Source organism: Melospiza melodia, chromosome 18 (genome assembly GCF_035770615.1).
Source record: "Melospiza melodia melodia isolate bMelMel2 chromosome 18, bMelMel2.pri, whole genome shotgun sequence".
NCBI classification, from domain to species: Eukaryota; Metazoa; Chordata; class Aves; order Passeriformes; family Passerellidae; genus Melospiza; species Melospiza melodia.
In genome coordinates, this window is record NC_086211.1 from 4803424 (window position 1) to 4823507 (window position 20084).

The 20084-nt window shown below is 43.8% G+C and overlaps 1 protein-coding gene across 2 annotated transcripts in view; it reads left to right on the forward strand.

The window, feature by feature from the left end:
- Positions 1-20084, forward strand: part of MAD1L1 (mitotic arrest deficient 1 like 1) — a 346582-nt gene that overhangs the window by 238754 nt on the left and 87744 nt on the right. For both annotated transcript variants that reach the window (XM_063171763.1, XM_063171764.1), the window contains one exon: positions 18275-18465. In XM_063171763.1, the coding sequence (XP_063027833.1) occupies positions 18275-18465 (191 nt within the window). The remainder of the gene's footprint in view (positions 1-18274; positions 18466-20084) is intronic.

A 20084-nucleotide genomic window follows, 5' to 3' on the forward strand; every position in this document is an offset into this window, starting at 1 on the left:
CTGTGCTCTGCATCCCCTCTGGTGCTTGCTCTGGATGCCCAGTCAGGGGAAGACCATGCGCTGCTCCCTTTTTCTCCTAGCAAGACATATTTTTGTGTTTTGCAGTGTATTTTAGTATGTTAGCATGCAACCTGAGAGCACCCTAACTTTAACAAAAAAGCCCTGCTTCCCTCTCTTCAAAATAATAAGCAGCCAGGTACTTTTATTCCATTAGTTCCCACTCTTAAGAATAAGAGTGTTCCCAGGAGTGGAATGCATTTTGTTTTATCAAGGCCTACAACTCTGTCTGAGCCCTTATGTTGCAAATTGCTCTAAGAGGGTAATAGTAATGGCCTGGGCTTGGGTATAAGCAAAGTTTTCCTTCTGGAGAGCCCCTGTGACTCTCTTTAGTATCAGCAGCCCACTTTGGTACCAGCAGCCCTGTCATTGCACTGCCTCTGCAGCATCCCCTGGTTCACAACTTTTGTTTCTTTCTCAGCTCCTGGGTGTTGGAAGCTGCTGACATGTATTTTCTCAAATGTCCTGAAACCTTTCTGCAAACAAGGTGGTGTTGAGCTTTTGAGAGCTTTGTTCTCCCTCTGTGCCTGTGCTGTCTCAACACTGCTCTTTTCCTCTCTGAAAATTCGACCCAGCCCTTACAGAGTTCCTTATTTCTTCAAAGCACTGTATAAACATTATCTAATTAAGTATATATAACATGCCCTAAAGTATTTTAAGGGAAAACTGCAGCACAGCATTGAAGTTTCCAGCCACTTGATCCAGTGTAAAATCTGATTGAATCACTAATTATTTTTCAAAATGCTGTGCCTAATGACATGTATCAAGCCAGTAAGATCAGAGCTGCAGCCAGAAGCATGAGGAGCCAAGGAGAGAGGGGCTGTCAGGTAAGTTCTGTATTACTTCAGGAGTTAGTTTGGATCTGCACACTGAGGTAATAAACAGAACAACAACAAAAAAAGAGTTGCTGCAGCATTCAGATCTTTCCTGTTTTGATATATATAATCAGCTCTACATTTCCTGTTGAAATGTTCATTAAAATTGCAGCCCCTGTGATTATGCAGCTGCCTAATTCAAATCAATGGGGCTCCTGAAACGATTTTGGATATTTTTAAATACTGCTGTAGAACTTCCTTGTTTACAATGTTATGATTAAGTGACTTTTTCTCTAAGTCATCTAAAGCATTAATAAAATTCTCTTTAGGTTTTCTCTTCTTTTTTTGTTTGTTTGTTGTTTTTTTGGGTTCTTTTTTACTCTGAGCAGCTGCAATGCAAACCTTGCTTTATGGTTTTATCTTTTACTTCTTAGTACAGAATGTCTTTTTGGATTGACAACTACATCAGAAACCAAATTACACAAGTCCTTTATAATTCCTAGTAAGCCAAAATTGACTTTTTTTTTTTTTTGTTTTGGAATCCAAAGACTAGTAAATAAAATTAAGGTAGCAGCAGAATAAACCTCACTGAGAGTCCTGTAGATGGTGAGAGGGAGTGAATGAGTGGCTGTGTGGCTCTCAGTTGCTGGCTGGGGTTAAACCATGACAAACACTCATGCTGGGCTTCCAGCTCACCAGCTTCTGAAGCAACTGTTGATAACGCTGCCAAGAAGATTATAACGTCCAAAGGGTCAAGTGCTTCAATAGGTCTCATGCTGAAAGGGAGGTAATTTCAGTTTTACTGGAAAGATGTATTCAAGGTAATTTCAGCTCAGGAAATTCTACTTTGGAATGCTTCAGAGTGATGCCAGGGCTCTTGTCAGTTTGTTTTAATGGCTTTGGGTTTATTAGCTTTTCACTTTTCTAATACCTTCAATCCCTTTTACTGTTTGTTACTGAAGCCTTGGCACAATTCTGATGTGTTGAAGTTGCAGACATTACAGGAAAATACCTAAATCAAAACATTGTGGGAGAGAGACAGCATGAACAAGCAGATGTTTACAGTCTCCGACTTCTGTGGTTAAGGAAAAGCAAACACAGTTCTATAAAAACTCAACGCGGTGAAAACATTTTAGTTGCCTGTAGTTACATGCTTCATCTGCTTGCAAAGGTATTTTTCTAGTTGTCTTTTGCTGTTATTGCCTCTCTCCAGCTGTACTTATTAACTCCTTTGTTTAACTCCTCTTGGTAGTGGTCCCGCTGGGGCTGCAGGAGCAGGGGAAGAGGCAGAGCTGGCACAGCTCAGGGCTGGATCTCTTGGTCACATCACTCCTTGCTGAACACATCTGCTCCAGCTGGAGCTGCCAGGTCAAGCGTGGGGGTGGCCAGATGTGGGGCACTGCAGATGTTTTGTGTGGTTGAGCCCAGATGGTCTGACACCAACCTGCCACTGTTACATCCCTGATCAGAGCAAGGGGGATGATACCGTGGGAACTGCGCTGCTCAAAATTGGTCAGTGCTGGCTGGAAATGGCCAACTGCCTGGTGATTGTGTTGAGAAATATGTGAATATTTTAAATGAACCCTTGTTCTGTGGTGCTGGAGAAGTAGGATGCAGGCTGTAGGATTGAGAAGTGAGAATTGTTATTTGGTATCATCCTTTGTGTCCTCTTGGTATTCAGAACCTATTCACCTATTGAAAGTTGGAGGTAAATGCTTTGGATGTGGACACAAGAAGTGAATGAGATGGAAGGGGACAAGAGAAACCAAAGCTTTTTCTTCTTTTTACAGAGAATAGATTGAATGTGATTTGGCCACTGCACCTTAATGGGTAATCCCCACTCTGAGCCTCAGATGAAAAGAAGAAATCTATAAGGCTAGAGATGATACAGGAGGATTTTTGCAGACTTTTCTCAGATGTAAAGTGAGCTACTGAATAGCACAGCCTTTAAGGATAACTTTTTCTTCGAGCACAGAGCTAATTCACTGATTTAGCCGAGTTGGGTAAATCTGTTTCTCCTTGCTTGCTCATCCCACGCACACAGATCTTTTGTGTGTGTACCATTTTTCCTTTCCTCACTTGTTCCTCGGTGTACACTTTTCCTAAGAGTCTCTGACCTGTTTTGGCAGAGCTGCTCACGCCAGCAGCATGGTCTCCATGGCACTTGGTGTCATTGACCTCAGTGGGAAGAGTCCACAGCAGCAGCAGTGAGTAAAATATTCTCTAAACCTAAATGAAGTGAATCCTTCTTGTGGAAGGCTGCAGTGCAGGAGATCAGGACTCTGTGTGCACTGGCTCCCTGGTGTGGGGTGGATCACTGGAAACCAAGAGTCAAGGTTACCTCAGTGCTGTGCTTTTTTTCTCTACCAAAATAATCTCTTTGGTGACTAAGCATGGGAGATCTCAATGTTTTGACTGATCTTTTTCCAAACAGGATAGTCCTGCACTAAGCCAATGTTTGGTGCAGAGTTCTCAGGAGGCAGAGAGATTGGAAGAGTTCAAGCAATGTCAGAAAGCAAGAGAATTTTCCCAACAAGTAGGGCAGGAAGAAAGGAGGTAGAGGCTGTGCAGGGAAAATGCAAGATGAAGTTGGAAAAGAAAAATAGTGAAATTTTGGGGTAGGCTGTTCTCTGAGCCTGCTGCTACAGTTGATGTGGTGGAGCTTGCTGCAATGAGTGTGTTGGCCCCTCAGGATTCCCAAAGTGCTCTGCAAAACTTCACAGCAAAAGGAAGTCTGCAAGGGGTTGCTTCATCCTCCACTAATGTGCATCCATGGCTCGTGTGAAGTACAGCAACTGCTCAGTGCCACACAGGGGCCATCCCAATGGCACAAAGTGAGAAGTGTCTTTTTAACTTAAAAATGGAGGAGGCAGAACATGGTTACCAAATGGCATTTGTACAGGACTGAAGCCACAGTCCTGGGTTGTGCCCTCAGCCCCAAATAAAAAATGCTCTGCCAGGAAAAATGTTTTACCTCTTCCGTAACATTCCAGGTCTGAGTCTCTTATCTCCTCTGAAAAATGGACTATCCAGAGCTCAGCGTGCTCCCTGCCATAACCTTTAGCTCATTACTGATTCAGGCAGAGAGTGCCAGCTATTGAATCACAGGGCTGGCACCCAGCTAAAGGTCGGGGTTGTGTCTACGTAGATGAAAGCAAGCACAACCTCTTCTTCCCAAAAGCACTAGTACGTGGAAATGGAAAAGTTCTCGTGAGTTCTGCAGCACTCACATCAGGCTTGGAAGCAAACAGACAGGTAGGAAAAGGCAGCTTCCCAGCTGGGGAGAACCACATCAAGGGGCTGATGGAGTTTAGGAGATGTGGGCACAAGCAAACATCCATTGTTATTCTCCAGGGTGGAAGAAAATGTGTTTCTGCCAGCAGATGCAGACAGTACCTGGAAGCAATTTGAAAATCCAGGCTGACTCCCGTGGCTTGCTGCCCTCCAAGATAACACTTTCACCTGTGTCCTGTATCCCACTGCAAAGGTTTCCTGCTGCTGTTTTTTCCAGCTCGTGCTTAGTTTCCACAATCTCTGCCTCCAGCAGCTTTTGAGCTAACTTTGCTCGTAAAACTTCTTGCCTTTTGTGGTTTGAGTTGTGTGATAGAGGATTGAATTGAATGCCTTGCATCTGTAGGGAAAGACAGTCTCTCCTTCAAGACATGCCTGGACTTACATATCTCTGCTGCATGTTAAATTGAAGGATTTTGCCTCTGTTAGTTGGGATTTCTCAGTTGTTAAAACATTTCAATGTCTGTCATTAGCAAAGGGACATTGGGCTGACAGAACCCATTTCTCAATCTCCCACATTTACTCACCTGCATCACTTCTGCTGAGCTTAATTTTCATTGTAATCCTCTGGGTCACCTGTGCTCCATCAGCCTGTTCTCTCTAAGGTTTTGTTTCATTAGAACTTTATTATGGGGCTAATTTTATTTTTTAAAGCCATCGAATTCAAGGCTGAGCTATGAATTTTCCTGTTAAACAGGAAGATAGCCCAGGTCTGTGCTGTGATTCAGCAGATTCTGTGCTCTCAGGGCTGTCACCAGATCTGTGCTGTCGAATTAAGTAGTATCCTTGACTTTCTTTCCCTCAGCTTCTCTATCTGTAAAATGGAGACAGTGCTAATCTCTCATTTGTGTGATTCCATAGGCTTTGTCCAGCACTTCAAAGATGCCAAAGACAATAAAACTGCCAAGCCTCCTTTCACTAACAGGATTGATGATTTACACCCAAAATGCTCATTTTTGTGCTAAAACAAGATCACCTGAAAGATACTGCGGTTGGAACCGACCCAGGGAAGGGGGGAGGAGGAAACCATCTGTTACACAACAGCAGAAATGTTTTGGGGCATTCGCCTGGGAAGCTCTGGGTGACGAGTTTGGAATATGAAAGCTTATTTATATGGATGGAGCTAATTTTCTCTAAGTTATTCCTTTTTCACTCAGGGAATTACCTAATCTTACAAGAGACTCTAGGAGGAAAGATTCATTTATTCTCTGTCTCATTCAGCCCCAGGCAAGCCTGAAGATGCTCTGCCCCTTCCAGTTCTGCTTTTTTAACTGATTCTATTAATGGAGCTTAAAGATTTTCTTCTTCTGGGTAAAAAGGGTTAATCTTTCTCATTCCCACTCACCCTTCTCCTCCTCTTTTTCTGGAGAGTTCTTTTTTTGGCAGCTCTGGCTGTTTCTATCATCTTCTCCCCCTAATCTGCCACTATCTGAAGAATTCATTACATTTCAAATCAGAGGCCTTGCTGCATACATTAGCAGGTTTTAATAGACTTGCCACGACTCAAAAAGGAGGAAAAAAAGGGAGAAGATTTAAAACTCTTGTCTTGCCGAAAGCAGACAGATTGACTCAAAAATGACTCAGTCAATAAAAGATGAGTTTTGAAAAGGCTTCCCTCTGCTCAAAGGGAGCTCGTATTCCAGAGAATTAGGTTTTTCTAAGCCCACTGTCAGAAATTAATAATACATACGGCATGTAAAATGGATTTAGCCCTCTACAGCCTTATACAAACATATCTTTGACTTGCTAAATGTGACATGACTACCAGGATTTTCCAGCCTTTATCCCAGGAGTTTGTCATCTCTCCAGAATGGTGACCTCGGTGGAATTTTTAAGCACATTAAAAAAAAATTTGCTAAATGAGATTTTAATTAAGAATATGTTTCTACTTCCCTTACCCTTTTTCCCCACCCAAACCCCTGCTGTCAAAGTGTTTTATTATTATTTGCAGTCAAAATTATCCCTAAAGCTCTGGTTTAAACTCTCAAGCTATCAAGTGTCTTTGCTTGACACTTTCAGTAGAATTCCTCTCAAGAAAGATGCTGAGCCTTCTGCAGAATCTTTGATTTGAGTGTGGGTTTTGTCTGCTGCCACAAAAAGGCTTATAGGCCAATAAAATATCTTAGGAAAAAAGACAGGGATTCTGTTTTATTAGATCTATCCACAAGTATTCTTGTGTGATTTGAGTTCTCAGATGGCCCTGCTCACCTTGCTTAAGGTAACTCAAACGTGCAGGTGTGAAATCACTCACCACCACTGTTTATTCCTCCATCACACTCCCTCAGCTGATAAGAATTAAAAGTGGGACTAATTTTATCCTCCTGGATGATTTGGCTTGATCCTTTATTCAAACTGACCTTGTTGAAACCAGAGAAGATGGTGTCTTGAGCAGGTAGGTCCATACAGCCTTCTGGATGGCTGTGGGCTGATTGCCCTTGTCCATCTCTGTTTTCTCATTCTTCCAAACACCACTATTTAATTATTTTTTTTAGCTCTCAGAGTGGTTGACTCTGTCTTGAAATCTTTTCCACGTTCTCCCTCTGAAAATCTTTCCTCCACCTTTTTTTTTTAAAAATTACTTATCATGAATTGCCCTTTAAGCTAACTTTTTGAAGTCACTGCATGTCCTTATCTCCTCATGGATTTCTTCTGTCCTCAGCTGTATTATTCTGCTCATTGCCTGTGGGCTTGTTGAATGTCCTGTGTGAATGTGCTGCAGCAACATGAAGTCTCACTCTGGGCAATATCTCCTAGACGATGCAGAGAAGCCTTTAAAACCATCAGTGAAGAAATGAACACACTAAAGTGCTCCATTTTGGACCATTATGTGCTCTATGGTTGTTGCTTGGGCTTGAAACAAGCAGAGCTCATAATTTTTTAAAAATGTTTATGGGTTCTATGAAAAGTGTGAGCTTAGAGTTGTTGACAATATGCACCCAAAAGTGCAGCAATAGTGTGTTCTTCTTTCCCACCATCAAACAGGAGACTTGCTCAGATTTTCTTGTGCTTCTTTGGCTCCAAAGAATCAGGGGTGTCAGTGTTCAGAAGAATTTCCATCAAAGTAAGAAGAGGTATTTTGCACAGAACTGGAGGTAACAAAGTGGTTCAGCACTAGCAAAAGTATTTCACTGTATAAGAGGTCTTCACTTTTATCTCTGAGGTCAAACTTGCTGTTTTTGTTGGTGGTAGTTTGTTTTTTTGGTTTTTGAATATAAATGTGACATCCCAAGGTTACAATCCAGGGTTACATCCCTGGTTTCTTGTGTTTTCTGGTCAGAATGTGGAATTATCAGCTGCTGAGCACCACTTAATGAGATTTAATTCCCCCAAACTCCTCATGGCCAGGCTGGATGGGCCTCTGAGCAAGGTGGTCCAGTGAGTGGAACAAGATTATCTTTAAAGTCCCTTAGAGTCCCAGCCACTCTGTGATTCTGTGTAACTGGAAATGAGCTGTGTTCAGAGCACACCCAGTAGAACATCACCATCACCCTCTCCAGCACTGATTTCCCTGAAGAAATTTGTGTGACTTAATCTCCTTGTCTTTCTTGCACAGGCAGGGACTCTAATTTCTCATTTCTGTGAAGAGCCATGAGGAATTGTTTTCTTGGAATTCCACAGGACTTCTGCTCCACTTCATTCATGAACATTACCCAAACAAATGCTGGTTCTTGGGTTGTATTATAAGATAAAACCAGGAGTTATACAACAATCCCAGGAAGAGAGCACTTGCCTGTCTTGTGTTTCTCCAGTCCTTGGTTTAAAATTCTTGGAAAATCCAAATATACAAGAGCTAGAAATCAGCTGGATTCCTGCAGCTGGAATTGGTGCTGGAGTCACTCTTCTTCTGGGCTTTTTATTATTAATATCAAGCTTCTTCCCAGGATAAGTCTCCAGAGTTAATGTCCTGTTATGTCATAATCAGGAGCTTTTAGTTTTCTTTTGAAGACGTGCTCCTAATATTGGTATAGAGATGAACAAAAGTGAAGGGAACAAGCATGATTTTACCTCTAGTTTTGTGTTTGTTTCCAATTATTTCAAATTTTCATCTCTTCCATGTTCTCTTGACTTGAGAAAGTAGTTTTCCTGGTGAATATTATATCTCTTGAGCTTCCAGCTGCTTTGCTGGGACACAGCCACCCAATAATCTCCTTGGGAATAATTGCTGGTGTCCTTTCAGATAATTCTTGTGAAAGGTGACAAACTGCTAGCCACAGTGAGATGTTAATAACACAGAGATGCCCTTTGTTTGAAAGCCGGTGCAGAAATTACCCCATGCAGTTGTTGGAAAGTCTGACTTTTGATGGTAAGAAGTGAGGAATGGATCCATTCATTTGCATATAATTCCAGGCCTTTTGTGTCATCTTTTGTGTAAACCATACAATTTCCATCCCAGTGGGGAACGTGTGCTCATAATGCAGAGGGACAGGAACATGGGCTTGCTCTCAGCAGGAATCAGGGTTAAACACATGTCATCTACTAAAAAGGAGGAAAACAGGGTCTGGAGGAGCAACACAGCCATGGAAAATTAATGAATCCAAGTTATTAGACCAGCTCAGGGGAGACCATGCCTCCTGACATCCCCTCGGAGCAGGCATCAGAAAAAGGGAGGAATCTGTGTTCTTCTGGGGGTGTATTGAGCTGAACTGCCCCTGCATCTGCCCCAAATCCCAGCCAAGATTTTCTGCATATTTTTCTTGTAATAAGAGGCTTCATTTACCAACCAGATCCACTGCAGCTGTCTGAGGTGTGCATCTTTCTCTGTGGCACTGAAATTAAGCTCTTAAAAACTCTTTAGACTGCAGCTGACTAGCATGTTCCCAGTGTAGGTTTCTCAGCTTTTTCATAAAGAGGTGATGCATTTTTGAAAACAAAAGGCATAGGTGTCTCTGTCTCTGTGATCTAGAGTCAGAGAGGTGCATAAATACTTGTTTTAGCTTTTCTGTTCTTCCTTCTCTCTTTCTAGGTAGCCAGAAGGTCTCTCTGAGTAGGCAGTTGGTCCCAATGATGAACTTTACAATTAGAGCCTTAGTGCCCATCTTCCAAAATTTCTAATAAAATTGCATGAATATTTAATACCCAATTATTAAATATTTAAAAATTGAAAACGGAACTGGCTTGGAAGTTAGCACGTGATGAATAATTCAGGAGCAGGAGAGGAGACTTGGCATTTGGGCTGAGACAGATGTTACCTTTCCAGAGATGATTTTGGTGTCCTCCAGCCTTGGCATAGTTTGTGGACAGTGCTTGGAGACATCAAGCCCTTATTCTTGGCCAAGAGTACCAGCACAAGGTTAAGGGACATAACCCTCCCTTATCCATAGTAACACTTCAGACTCCTGCAATGGAAATAAAAGCTCCAGAGGCTGGAATAACATGATTGAAAGCCTGGTTATCCAGGAGATGGCTCTGTTTCCAAACATCTTTCATGCTCCAGGGAAACAAGTTTGCTTGTCTTTCCATCTGTGTCACAATCCTGCAGTTCTGTTGTTTGAAAGTCTTTCTCCCTCTTGCTCTGCTGCTGCTCCACGCTGAACCAACAGCATTCTCCTCCAGCATGAGCATCTTTAAAGGATTGTTTTCATAAAGTGGACACCAGACAATGAAGCAGAACATGAAAAATATGCCAATAAAAGCAGGGCAGAACCTGCTGTCCCGTGAGAGGAGGTCTGGGGCACTCAGAAGAGTGCTCAGAGGAAACATCTGATGTGATTCTTGAGCACAGTGCCTTTGGGTCCTGCTGCAGGAGCACAAGGAGCAGGGAGAAGGCTTTGGGAAAGGTTTGACTAGTTGGCATCCAGAGAGCTTTCAGGCCAACAGCAATACATTTACAGAGCCAGCACTTCAAAACACTATTAAGGGGATAAACAGGGGAGGAAAAAAGCATTGAATAGAAGGAGCAAGTGGAGGCTTTTTAAAGCTTAATTTCCTTTGGAACAAAGCCCTAAAACAAACTCCACAATCTTGTGCCATTAAAAACACGAGTAAGGTGGCATGCTGCAGAGCCTTGCCTTTCTCTGTGGCAGTGCCATTGTGTTCTCCCAGCTGGCTGGAGCCTGTGCATTTTCCTGGCTGTGCCCTGCAGGCTGTGCTCAGCACCCCAGGGCCCTTGGCTGACCTTTCTGAGTCTCCCCACCTCCGGGCAGGGTACAGTGTCACAAAAAAGGGAGCTCTGGAGATGGGAATGGGGTTATTATGGGGCTGTAATGGCTGTGAGGAAGTTATTATGTGGGTAGAAAGGCTTGTAGACAGCCATGCTCCCAAACAGTCATGGAGTCTGCAGGGTTTGGAGTTTGGTCTGTGCATCCCAAATTAGAATTAAAGGGTACCTGTATGGTGCCCTGCCCCATCTCAGCATCTGTCTTACACCACAGAGTTATTTAACAGTGACTTTAGACATGGGAGGAACCTCATGAGGCATTTGTTAGTTCTATATTTTGATTGTCTGCCTGCAAAGCTACAGATTTTTTGTGTTGTGAACACAGAATGTGCAGTGCAGAAAAGAGAGGAAGACAAGAAACTGTAAGTAACATAATCTTGGACACTACCACTGAGTTAAAATAGCATTTCCATGAGTCTCAGCATCTGAATTTGACTATAAAAAGTTCCATGAGGAAGAGCAGAATGGTTTTGCTCCTGGGAAGGCTTGAAATCCTCTCTTGCCAGGGGTGGAAATCTCCCGTTCACAGCTTCGCTGAGCATCATCAGCTAATAAACTGTGAAGCACTCTCTAATGCATGATTGAATATTGTCCACCCTGTGCTGTGAATTAGTAAAACTCCTGCAAAAAGTCTTCACTGTGAGAGAGAACAAATAGCTATTTCTGGAGCTGTTTTTCTCATTTGGTTTAATAGCAGATGCTGGGTGCTGTTGGAGAGGATTAAATGCATCCAGTGTTTTGGGGTAGTACTGATAGTAGTGATGTGCCAGTGGAAACAAAATAATGGGCAGAGTGCAAGGGAGGTGATAGGCAGAGGATAAATTAATCTATTAGATGCTTCTGCAGACCACCCTGTCTAATTAACAATGCATATTATATATGTTAATTATATAGTTCTTAGGATTAATCTTTTCATTAGACACTTGAGTGGTTTCAAAGCACTCTTTTTCTTGGAAGCAACTTAGTGGAGAAGTGATTCTCCTTCATCTGACAAGTGATACAAATTATGCCCCAATTTTTTGCTACCTGACTTCCCTGAACTACAGCCCATGAAAAGTCCCACTGACTTTTTTTTTTTTTTTTTTTGAACTCCAAAATAGATTACCTGAAAAACATGTAGGCTGGAAGACTTATACCTGAGATTTGCTGGCTAGGTCTAGAAGCAGAAGTTAAGTAATTTCCTGTAAACTGAAGTGACACAGAATATTTGTGTTGTTAAGGTGAGGCTATTTTTTGCATCCAGAGTTAATGACTTGCTGCAGCTCTGGCTGACATCACTTTGTTCTGAGAAGTGCTGTTGGGCTGTAATTGCCATATGGAAGGGAAATGTGGCTGGCAGACCTTAATCATAGTTTGGGAGGTAGAGGGAGATGTCTCCCTGTTTGGGTCACAATTTATGACCAGTGTGACCACCCTAATTTCCAAACTGTTTGTGCCATATTATGCTAATTGATGGAGTCCATCTTGGGCAATAAATAGCTCTCCTGAGGTTAATTTCTGCTGTCTGGGGTGTGTGCTGCCATCCCCACTGAGTTCTGTACTGCTGCAAGCAGGCTGCCCACACCATCACAGCCACAGATTTTAGTGGCACCCAGGGTCTCTTCACACAGCACTGTGCTGCCTCCACTGAGAGCAGCTGCAGGGACTGAGCTGAGCTTCCAAAAGCCCACTTGTTTTCCTCCTGCCCCCACTCCAACACAGCTCTGCCAACAAGGAAAGCTCCAAGCAGTGCTGAGGCTGGGATGCCCTGAGAGAACCTTTTGCTCAGGGGTGCTCCACTGGCCAACCTCAGGTGTGCTTGTGAGTTTTGCCGTTTGGTGTTGTAATCTCAGTTTTGGCAGAAGGAAGAAAAGAAAATCGCCCTTCACTTGATCCTGACCCAATGTTTGTGTAGGTACTGCAAGAGAGAATTCATGCTTTTCCACAGCTTCCTCTCTTTGGTCCTCAGTGTCCTGCTGCTCTCACCTTACCCTCCCAATGTCTTCTGCTACTTTCTTCAAGTTATCATTAATCCATAATTAATTATGGATTTCTTTCCAAAAAGTCCATAATTAATAATGTCCTTTGTAAAGGTACATGGGTTGTCTGAAATGGAGCCTTCAGCCAACCATCTTCAGTGAAGAGAAACATCTGGGAAATCATTTTTTTAGTGGGCAGTTCTTGGTCAGTGCAAGAGCTTCATCTGGTCATGGTGGTGGAGACCTTTACTTGTGCTGTGCTGCCTTTGAAAACTCTCCCCAGAGCTGCTGGAAGGGCAAGCAGGGGGCTGGGAGGTGCATTGAACCATATGGTACATAGATGGTTTAAAAATAAACCAATGTTGACTGATCAAATAAATACCACTTAGGTTTCAAATTGAACAGCCAGTGCAGTCTGTTGAATATAAAACTGTTTTTACCTTCAAGAAAAGTTATAATTCATGGCTGTAATGTCACAAACTTCAAGTTTTGCAGAGAGCAGTGTGAGGCTGCCAGACTGTAAGGTCGGGTAGGGGTGGTGTGGGGCTGCATGGTCCCACTCCCCCAGGGCATAAAACATGCCTATAAAAGCTAGCAAAGCGAATTTTATTTCTCAAAAGCAATGGTCATAAACTTGCCTACATCAGAAAGTGTTCAGCTCTTCTCCTATTAGCCTTTATTTAACACGATACAATTTATTTTTATGTTGTGCCCTTCACAGAATATCACAGAACTCTTTTCAGACATTGCTCCTCATAAACTGAGGCTGGCAGAGAAAATTCCAGCTTGAGGTTTGAGCAGGGGAATGACTGGAAGGGCCCCAGGTGCAGAGAGACAGATGGCAAGAACAGACTTGCAATGGATGGAATAATTCAGAATCAGTTTGGGGGTGCAGGGGGTGGTTCAGGAGTGCCCCTGCATGGCAGCACCTCCTGTAGATGGGGGAGAATAAATGTAAATGTGCCTTGCTGCTTGGAACTGAGAACACAGCGTTTCCTCTTCCCATTGTGTGAACAAGGTGATTCTGGCATCCATCTCTGTAAGCTGGAAACAAAATTTAAGCAATCTCCTGTTTAAGTGAAGCAGGGTTGGTGAAAATGCAGCATCCTCCATAGCACTGTCTGGTGGCATCTGTCTTGAGGCCCCCTGGCAGGGTCAGCAGGGACAGGAATTGATGTGTAAATGCTTTATCCTGTGTGTGTGTTGGAGTGAGTGACCCCCAAACATGTCACTGAGAGAAAGTAACCTTTAATGGAGAGTTGGAAAGGACTGCAGGCCTTTCTGAGAGAGATATATATTAGCTGGGATTGCAGCTGAATTAATGCAGCTACATGGCTTGTGGCATCTTTGAGGATGGGCAGAACAAATTTGTATTTTCCTGGAAAAGACTAGTGATACATTTAATTTCATGCCACTTTTGGCATGCTCAGAGTCACATTGTTTCCTTCTCTTTCCCTGGGGAAAAAGGCAAAGTGTGAGTTTGGTTTTCTTTGGTGTAGAAACTGCTATTGTTATTGATTGACCTGGCTGAACCTGGAGCAAGAGCCAAAGCTGTGGTATTTCCAGGCTGCTCTGAACAGTTTCAGATGTAAGGAGTGTCAAAGGAGTGGAATAAAAAGCAGTGACATTTCCAATATGAGACCAAAAAAGCCCAACTCATATTTTATTTATTTATCCAAAATAGTTTGAATTATTCATTAAAGTCAATGTAAGTGTGTGAAAATACAAGGTGTTTCAAGAAGCAGTATCATTAGGAGGAATTAATCATTTGGCAATATTAATTTTCTAACAGATTAATGATTTTTTTTTTTAAGTGAGGATTTTTTTCCCACATCAAACTCTTCAGGACAAGCAACTTTCTGTGCATACTCTCAGCCTGAATACAAAGGAGATGGGACAGGATTTCTATATATTTTCCTGTTCTCTCTGTTCTCCTTTTTTTGTTTTCAGCTCAGTCATACCCCCAACCAAGGCATGGCCTGTGTAACCTCCTGCTTATTTTCTCAGTTCTTATTTGTTTCATAAACTTGGAGATGCTTTGGCATCTCTTCTCTGGGATGAAGAGAGTTTGTGATGTGACCTTCCCCATCCATGGCCTCTGCAACTTCTCTCACCTGTGTTGTGCAAGTCAAACACAAAAACAGGAACTGAAACGAGTTCTCTAAATAGAGAGATTCTCATTTTCAAATATTGTCTTTTAAAGGTGTAATTAAACCTAATTCTCCAAACATTGGGGAAGATCTGAATGGATCAAGATGTTCAGGTTTCTGTAGGTGGTAGATGAAAGGGGTGGACACATCAGTGCTGTCACTGGAGCCCTGCTCTGACCATGCCAACAGGATCTCCCTCTGTTCCAGGGCCTCTGTGGCTGTGCCTTAAGCACTGCTCTGAAACAGCTGAGTTGCACTCTGACTTTTAAATCAATTTTTCCTGACTCTGCGAGAAATTTGGCGGGAATTAGCGGTATTAGGTGAGGCTTAAGAATTAGCGTTTTCACAGCTTTGAATTCAGATGCAGAGCAAACAATGAGCTGCATTTCAGCTTAACATCTTCACTTGATGGGGGACATATTAGAAGGATTAATTACTGTCCCCAAGTCTGTGCAAATGCTGCCGTCCTGCTGGCTGGGTGCAGGGAACCTGTGGTGCCAGGTCTGTACTTGGACAGACCCATAGTGCAGAGAGGCTCCATAGGTACCCTAAAATTAATCAATTTTTGCCATTTTAGACACCCCAAGGTGTCTGAGACATTGGCCTGGGGCTGGCTGGTATCACACAACCTGCAGGATGCTTCTTTCCTGCAGAAGTATGATAAAAGGTATGAAAGATACCCCAGGACATCTCAAATGGCTTTGTTTCAGCAGCGGGATCCCATCTGACTTCTCTCAAGTCTCAGTTTACCTTCCTCTGATGTTACTCTTCCCGGGATCCTGCTCATGCTGTGCTCTCTTGGTGGTGTCAGCAGATCCCTCAGTGGAAAGCAGGGCCGGTCACAGTGCTGAGTGCTGTCCTGAGTTAAACCAGGAACAGCCCCGGGTTGAATTGTTCCCAGGGGATAAACACTGCGGGAGGGAGGCACCAGCTGCAGCTGAGCTGCTCAGCACTGCGGCTTAATTGGGCGTAAAGGAGGAGCAATCTCTGCTTTACAGTCAGGGTTCAGTGGACCTTTCACCGGGGGCAGCTGCAAACTCGGGCATTCCTCCTGTGTCCCTGTGCTTGGGTTTTTCCCTGCTCTGTCCCTAAGCTAAAGAAGCCCTGATGGAGTCACGGGAGGGATGACAAGGCTTTATCCCACCCCTGGCACATTCAGCTGCATCTACATTAGCAGCTCCCCAGTTCAGCACCTTGTGGCAGTGGCTGACACAGGGCATCTCTAACCCGCAGAGAGGTTTTTCACGCAGATAATTCCTCCAGCCAGGACACCAGCACTGCTGCAGGCTCTGGAAAGAGGGCCAGGAGGAGCAGCCGGGAGGCAGCAAGGGCACACAGTCCAGTCGGGGGTGAAAGCTCCCTTGAGTTACACTGGAAAGCCCCAGATTTCTTGCATTAAGGAGTGATTGTAGTCAAAGTTTTTCCTTTCTCACCCTGAGGGGAGTGGAGGGAAGCAGCTGCCATCACTCAGTTGCTGTTGCAGAGTCAGAGGGTTGTTTAACTAGGCCAGCACTGTTGGGTGGGGGTGAGGATGCTCATGGTGGCCACTGGCAGGATCAAATCTGAGAGACAAAACAGTGCAAAAAGCACTAACTCTTCATGAATAACGAAAGCTGTTCAAGGAGTTAATGAATTAGGGTGCCATCCACCTCCGAGGTTATAAAAGTTGGGAAAAGCAACCTCTGAGATGCAGTAGGAAGAGGCAGATTTACTTTTCCAAGGCTAGGCTGCATTTATTAAGGAAAAAAATATTGCTGTTGGACATGGCAATATATTAAAGGCAGAGCTGTCTCTGACAGTGACGAAATGTTATTTACCACTGCAGTGTGGTCACTGAATTTTTACTTTCATATATAGGATTTTGTCCTTAACAGTTGCATAGCTGAATGAAAACTGAGACTATCCAGGTCAGAGCCACCCATTAACCTCCCAATTTCAGAGGCTGATTACTTGATTAATCAAAGACCAGTCCCAGCTGAGATGATGGGGAAAGGGTTGTAATAATCCAGAGAAGGGTTGAATTAATTACACATTGATGAGTTGCTGTGAGTGGGAAGGTGGGTGGTCAGAAAAGAGCCTTTTTGAGCTCATGAGAAGGGACTGTGTGTAAGACACAACCCTTTGGGCCATTAAGGGTGGTTTGGATACTCTCTACTTGCTTTACATCCCCCTACAATTAGGAGGTTCCCTGTATAGCAGGGTTTTAGTGAACCAAGGATGATGTTCCCCACAACTGGTTTGCTCCCCTTCATAAAGCAAGATGCAGCTGGGGGTGCCCAGGGTAAAGGCGATCATTGCTTGCACATCAGCACCAGAAGCTGCCCAGGAAGGTGGAGCTGGATTAGCTGAAGGTAAGGAGCTGGCCAGGGTTAACTCTCCCTGAGTGGATGCTCTCACTCAGAAGTAAAGGAACATGCAGTTCTCTTTAACCATTAAAGAATTCCTGTCCTTGCCTGGGCATTAAACTGAGTTGGATTAAGGCCAAAGTACTTCTGAGCAGGGGCATCCTCGGTGGCATTGAAGGCACTTTACCTTAACACATTGAATTATCCTTTTGTTCCACCCACAGTGCCTAACCAGAGCAGTACAGGAGATGAGAGGTGGCTGTCTCTCTCCTGGTGTGCCTGCAGCTGCTCGGAGGTCAATGTCACTGGCAAGTCCATGGCCTTGCAGTCTCCATCCTCCCTGCACTGTGCCTGGGAGGCCAATGGAAACACTTTCCAGCAAGTACTCCAGCAAAAAAATTTCCAGCTCACTTGGGAAGCGATAATGTTTTAGTATGGGCTCTATAAACCCAGCCAAAACCATCCCTCATATTCCAGCAGTCACCTTGCTCTGAAGCTCCTGCTGTCCTGCTGCTGGACCTGAAGTAGCTGAACTGAAGACATATGGGCTGCAAATGCTGCAATTATGTCTCTGATCGCAGCACAAAGCCTTAAACCTCAGAATGACAAAGAGGTATTCGACTGAGGAAGTCTATTTGTTTGCTGTTAGAAAGAGTCAGGATTTTTCCTAACCCTGGGCTGCAGTGTTGATAAAACAGGCTGACTTGGGAGACATCTCTAGTGTATATTAAAGTAAAGCCAATCTCTTTAATTAATGGGATGATAAATTGAGGTTTAATTACTCAGAAGGCACCTTGGGTGAAAGATTCATGGTAATTGTTGTGTATCCTCTTGAAGGATTCACAGTACTGGCAGCTCCCTTTGTAGCAATAAAACACAGGTGAGTGGCAGGCAGTCTCCCAGGGCCTCTCTGATAGGGACTAGTCCAGTTAAGGTAGCAAATGCAAAGAGGCAGAGGTGCTCTCCAGGCTTTTTATCGCAGTAAAAGCCCCTTCCCAAACCTTGAGGGATTCCTAAGCAGTGTGTCAATTTGAGATCAAAGCACTTACCTCAAATCTCCTCCACTGGAGGAGATTTACCTCGTAGGCAGCTTCCTCCTGATGCAACCATACAGAGGCGTATTTTGGACCATTTTTCCACTTTATTGCTTTCTGTAGAGGAGCACCCTTCTCTTGGGTTCTGTGTAGAAAACAAGCCGTGTGCATGTGGGGAAATGGAAGCTATAGCTTTGAATTTTTGTAGTGTGTTGTTAAAAAACTGGCTGAGCAAAGGAAAAATCCATCCCACCAAGACATGTCTGTTTTCCTTACTCCCCAGTTTACTATCTTTTAGTCTGCTGGGACCAGGAGGAGAGGCATCCAGCTTGCTTGTTTCTTGCCTGCTTAATTCACTTTTTAATTAACCTTTTCAATTCACTCAGTTTGGCTAGCACTGCAAGTACAGCACAAGGGCTCCGTGCTGGTGACATATAAGAAAATACCCATTTTCTTCCCTTACCCAGAGCTGAAGAAGCAAGTGGAAAGTGCAGAACTGAAAAACCAGCGCCTGAAAGAAGTTTTCCAGACCAAGATCCAGGAGTTCCGCAAGGTGTGCTACACACTCACGGGCTACCAGATCGACATCACCACCGAGAACCAGTACAGGCTCAGCTCCATCTATGCTGAGCACCAGGGGGACTGCCTGCTCTTCAAGGTAGGTCTGTGCACCCCTGCCTGCTCCTGCTTCTCTGGGTTCATGGTTTTTTTCAATGTGCCAGGGTGTATTTGCTCTTTCTCAGTGGTTAGACTGGAAAATCGCTGCCCCCTGTTACCTGGCAGAGTGTTGCTCGTGAGGGAGGTAAAGATCCTTTCTTCTGTTAAAAAGTAGGAGGTTTGACATCTGGTCTCTCACTTATATATCAAAGTCTGGAGTAAAGAGAAGAGACTCTCTGTGCATAATACCTCAGGCATCTGGCCTGGCACTTCACCTTTTTATATTATCAGTTACATGCCGCAGTAATAAAACCTTATGTAACCATCAAGGCTCATCATTACTTCACTATGAGATATATGTCCCTATGTTTTTTTACCATCCTCTAGCTTGTCTGCGTGCCATCATCTTGTCTTTATGTAAATTGGAATCCCTTTTGAGCAGCAACTCATGCTGGTGTGTGTGAAGTGCCATTTATGTGATGAGTAGCAATAACAGTCTGTCTTCTGTCTGTCGGCTGCTTTACTGCTCTGGCTGGGTGGGCTGGGAGCTTGTGCCTTGATACAGGGGCTGTGTTCTTCCTCTGTTACCTCCTGAGCTGATGCATTAGAGAGCTGAGGTGTGATGTTATTAGTCACCAAGATGTTAAGTCCTGTCTTTAGGTTGGTTCAAGTGCCAACAGCCCAAGTTTACAGGTCAGTGGGAGAACTTTCTTCTTCTCCATGGCAAACACAACAGCACTTAAAATCATATCTGCCTCCCACTGATTCTCCTGAGAGCAAATCTCCTTCAAGAAGGGTGTTCAGTAAAGGAGGGAACTCCACAAGCAATAAGTGGGGAAGTTCTGTTTCTGCAGACCTACAGCTGTGTGCCACATGTGGATGATTGCCAGATTGCTTCTCTATATAATAGGACAAATGTTTTCCTATTCTGCAACTTAAGTGCCTCAGGGGAAAAAATATATAACAAATAAAACCCAACAAATAGAGCAAGTGAGGATGTGTACAAGACAGCACCTAGGATCTTTAGTAAAACTAGGAGAATATCCCCAAAACAGTCATATTGCTTGGCCTTAGGAGAGTTCTGGATTACCTGAGGCACATAGCAGCGACAAAAGCAGCTCAGTGCCCAGGGAAGAGAATGATTCTGTTGATTTTAAGGTGCTGCCATTGAATCCTGAAAACAGTTCTCTGTTGAGATGGTGCAGTGCTGCTCTAACACCTCCAGAGACCTGTGCTCACACTTGTAGTGTTAAATATCCAATGGATGAAACTTCAGCAGACTCCTGGAGATGTCTGTTGGATGTCACGGCCAGACAGTACAAGTTGCAGTTTTTTCTGCACCACAAGAGTGATGGCATGCTTGGAGAAAGTTGAGAAAATGTGAGAAAATTGTATGCTGGCCACATGAACAAGAACTGGCTGGCAGCTCAGGAGCTTGCCACTGGTAGAAGGAAACTCTCCTTGGTGAAATGGCAATATAAACTATTTATATGCAGGACAGGGGATACTAAAGTACAGATTTCTCTCTCTACACATTCTTCTTGCTTTCTCTTCTTCATTTGAGTATTTATTCCCAAGTACTTCCCAAGGATGGAGGTGAGTGTCAACAGGTAAAGAAGA